We start from the raw sequence: 4,330 nt of genomic DNA, 5'->3' as shown, positions 1-4,330 counted from the left end.
TCAGTTTCATCAGCACTCCTTTTTATTTTAACTTCCATTTCCACATATTTCTTTCTTCCCACTCAGAAGGTCAAAAGGTCTAGCTTTTACTTTATGATTCCCTGGGGTGCTTCCAGCACATGAAGAAACACAGTACTCATCTTTAAAAATGTCCTGAACCTTGTTCCCTTGTCAGTGACGGGCAGAAAGGTTGACGCTTACAATTGCTAGCCATTTCTGGTTAAGGTTACTCCCCAGCTTCCCAATGAGAGACATTTATATTATGACAGACTACTATCCTATGATCCTTAGACATGGCCAAACCACTTGTTGCTTATTTTTGTTGTTCCTCAAAAGACAGTGCTACCTGTGGGGAAAAGGCCGAGGTGGTAAATGAGTTTTAGTTTATGGCTTTGTACCACACTGGAGTGCACCATCTCTTCCTAAAGGGTTATAGCTCCACCCTCTAGGGACATTAAGACACCCACTCAAACTGTGCAGTGCTCTGATCACCTGCCTCCCTAGTATTTTGACAGGGTCCCACACAGATATATTACTTTTATGCAGTCTTTACCAGTATTTGCAATAAACATGTATCTTCACATATTAACTTTAAAAAATACTTTAACATAATACATTTGTACTGCCAAAAACTACAGTTCAACATAGATAACACTGCTAAAATATTTATATAAATACTAATATATGCATTCACTCCATTAGAAAAATTCATCTATTAGAATATTAAAGACCAGTATCAGAAAAGCCCAAAGGGGAAAAAAAAACTATCTGAACAGTAAGAACACTAGAAATACCAACTATGAGGTTTATAAACTAGTGCTGGGAGAGAATTTGGTACATTTGCCCTTATGTCACAATGGGCACAATCTAAAATACAATTTGAGAACTAGCAGCATATAAAAATACTTAATACTTTTGGTAGGCATAGTAGCACTTAAAAACAAACAGCGGTGTAGTTTTGAGGCCTTGTGAAGGCCTAAAAACAATTCGATTTACTGCCCTCAGTTAACTCAAGACACCAACCTGGAAAGGAGGAATTCTCTCACACAACGTATGGACTTGCGCACCGCCCCCCGCCCCATAAACCTCCCTCCTTTCGCTGTCTGTGGTACACACTGACCACTCCAAGAGGCTTCCATCTCAAATAAGCTGTGAAATAAGGAGGACTCAGGTTCCAATTCCAGGGCTGGATGAAAAAAGCAAGGTGGAATTTATACATGTATATGATTTCTATTTCACTACAAGGCTCTGCCTGGAAGAGTTTAGTCTGGCATATCAATATTTAACTTGGGAGGTGGAGGAACGTATTTTCCAGGGCTCTGTGTTATAACTACTCTGGTCTTTTTTCCAAACATTGGAGCAATCTTCGGAGCTTCTGGAACCGATGCTTCCTCGGCATCTTCACTATCTTCGTGATGGAGATCGTAAGAGATATTCCCATATTCTCTTAAAAATGGGAAGACTTCAAGTAGAAACTGACAGAAATCCCTGCGAATACCAAACCACCAATGATTGCCCCCTTTCCGCCTAAACGTGGTCGCCATCAAAGTCAGCAAGGAGAGCCAAACGGGAACAAATATGGAAATGTAAGAGAATGTATTGTGGCCATCCAATCTGTGAACCAGCAGGACCTCGAAAGTGAGGAGTGGTACGACAATCGTGATCCAGCTGATGGCCATAGACACATGTGTTCTTCTCTGCTCAGCAACCACATCCAGGGACCGCAGGAACAGGAGGGACCACACGATGTAATAGAGAACCACCAGGCAGAGGAAAGACATGAGGATCCACAGGGGTACGAACACCACTAGCCAAGGCCAGTGGATGATCCTATCCAGTCTCAGAGCGATGAAGATGAACTGCAAAATGTTGACAGAGCACAAGATCTCCAGCTCCAGCGACCTATCATGTCGGAAGCCCCAGACACAGGCAGCCACGGACACCGGGGAAACGAAGAAGAGTGGCATGAAGACCAGCAGCCAGAAATGGGTCCCTCTCTCCACCCTGTCGCAGACCAGGATCTCAAACATGAGCAGCAGCAGGTGGATGCCCACGGCGATCAGCATGGCTTTGAACTCCACACAGGCTTCTCCCTCAGTGCGGTAGCGAGGGTTACGTGCCCAAACGCCCGCACCCACGGAGGCGCCCACGACGACTAGGAGCTTCCACAGCCAGATTGGGGCGAAGACCGCCCAGTAGCTCCACTGGATGATGCGGTCCAGGCGCAGGGGCAGCAGGACAGAGAAGAGCAACAGGCAGGCATAGATGAGGAACTTACTGGGGTTGAAGTCCTGGAACAGGCCCCTGGGGTTCATGGCGAAGGTTGCGTGGGCCTGCTCCGCACGCCGAGGAGGCGGCGGAGCCCGGATCTAGACCTGCATTGGCCTGGGGCGCTGGGAGGAGAGTTCTGGCGGCAGCACCTGGAGACCAGAACACGTGCACGCGGTCACGTCGTCGGGCAGGACGTGAGCCGGGGGCGCAGCGAGCGCAGAAACTGCGCGGCGCCTACGCCGGGGGCGCTGTCCTTGCCCCGCAGCCCAGGCCTGGGTGAGCGGCCACGCCGCCTGCCTTCATTCAGTACTCACGAGGCAGGCGTCCCCTTGCGTGCGGCTTCGGAAGGGGCCTAGCGCACTGCGGATTCCGCAGACAGCGGTCCGTTGGCTGTGAGCGGGCGGACACCTCCAGCGGACGCTTCCTGGAGGCAGCCGGAACATGGAGGTGGGATTGAGCTCACATCCTCCGGGCAGGCGCGGGGGCGGGGCCCGGGGTAGGGCGGGGCCTGAGAATGGAGTGAAGCGTGGGCGGGACCGGGCCTGGCCTGCGCAAGGGCGGGGCTCGAGGGCGGAGCCTGCCTGGGGCCAAGCTCTTGGGCGGGGCCCAGGCTCAAGAGCTGGGCCGGGCTCGTGGGCGGAGCCCAGCTCGGACAAGCCTAGATGGAGGGGGCGGGCCTGGCGGGGACCAAACTCCCAGCTGGGACGGGACTCGCTAGCGAGGGCGGGGCGTGCCGGGGAATCCGACCGGAGGGGTCAAGCTCCTGGGCGGGACCCAGCAGTGCGGGGAAGAGAGCGGCTCTGGGCCACAGCTGTAGTGGGCCGTGTCTTAGGAGGGGCGGGATTCCGGTGAGCCTTGCAGTGGCTGGGCCTGAAGGCGGGGTGGGGGGATGCTGGCCGGGAGACAAGGTGAGTTCCTACACCTCGCACCACCGCTGGGGTTCGCGAAGTGGGGACTGGCCGTACTCCTACTCTAATGGAGCTGTCTGGGTGTGCACGAACGGAGGCGGGTGGTTGGCGAGTGTGGGTTTCTCAGAGCGCGCCGCTGTGACCGTCCAGAACTGATGAACTCGCCGTGCAGACGTATGCGCGCGCCCACGCAGAGGCTGTGATTTTGACCCTGGCCTGGGTGGGTGGGAAAGTGGAGTGTACGGTCAGTGTAAGGGTTAGAGTGGCTCCCAGGGCGACTGACAAGTCTTAGCTTCCCTAAACTGCTGTGCAGAGAGCCCAGACGGCTGGCATTGCCCTTCTACCTGTATCTCTCACCCAAGGCGTGAAGGACATGTGTGGGAAAGGCCCCACCAGGCCTGAAACAACCCCGGAAGAGCAGGTGAGGAAACAGGATTCAGAGAGGATCTGGTCAGTGGCAAGATGAAGACTTACATTCTTGGTTCCCAACATCAAGTCCCGGTTTTGACTTATTTGGCCCTGTGTGCGTATGTTAGAGCAATGTTAGGAAAAGGAACTGGTCAAGAAATTTAGATCTTAGACCAGACCAGATGCAAAGCCAATTCATCCTTTTCTCTATGGGCGCCACTTCCTGGTTGAGGCTGCAGTGGGTCTATGTTCTGGGGCTCCCAGTTCTCTGCGGCCATCTGGACAGATCTAGAGGATTCTTACCTCTCTTTTCCTCTTTCCGCCTGCTCAGGAGACCCCTGGTTGCTTGTCTTTCCTACCTTTCATCCCCAGGACTCACTTCAAGGTTCCCTGAAATGGGTGTATGGCACTAACATGAAATCCTGGACACTTAGGCCATTAAAGGAACACAGGGACTGTCTGTCTGAGGGTAAGGAGGAAGGGCTCCTAGAGAGGAGAGTGCCCCTTGCACCCTTACTGCCACTGCTCCCAGCCCTCCCAAAGGAAAGTGGGGAACCTCTGTCTGGAGCCCAGTACCCATCACCAGTGTCCAGGTTTAACCATGGGCAGACTTGTCTTCAAGGCTCCTTGTTTCTCAAGAGCCTGTGGAAATGATCACAAAGCTCAGCCAAGGGAGCCCCCCCCCTTTGTGTGTGGGGGAGACTATAATCTGTTTGCATATTAGACTTTTGAGTATTCCTACT

General features: G+C 52.8%; 1 protein-coding gene across 1 annotated transcript; it reads right to left on the bottom strand.

Moving 5' to 3' along the window:
* Positions 1 to 2,731, bottom strand: Tmem185b (transmembrane protein 185B). The gene has a single exon (XM_008830871.3). The coding sequence runs from the start codon at positions 2,313 to 2,315 to the stop codon at positions 1,263 to 1,265; it is 1,053 nt and encodes a 350-aa protein (XP_008829093.1). The 5' UTR covers positions 2,316 to 2,731; the 3' UTR covers positions 1 to 1,262.
* Between the last annotated feature and the right edge of the window lie 1,599 nt (positions 2,732 to 4,330).

The sequence above is a fragment of the Nannospalax galili genome, unplaced genomic scaffold, assembly GCF_000622305.1.
Source record: "Nannospalax galili isolate Female #2095 unplaced genomic scaffold, S.galili_v1.0 scaffold633, whole genome shotgun sequence".
NCBI classification, from domain to species: Eukaryota; Metazoa; Chordata; class Mammalia; order Rodentia; family Spalacidae; genus Nannospalax; species Nannospalax galili.
Note: the sequence above shows the minus strand (reverse complement) of the source record. Positions and strands in the feature narration are given on the sequence as shown.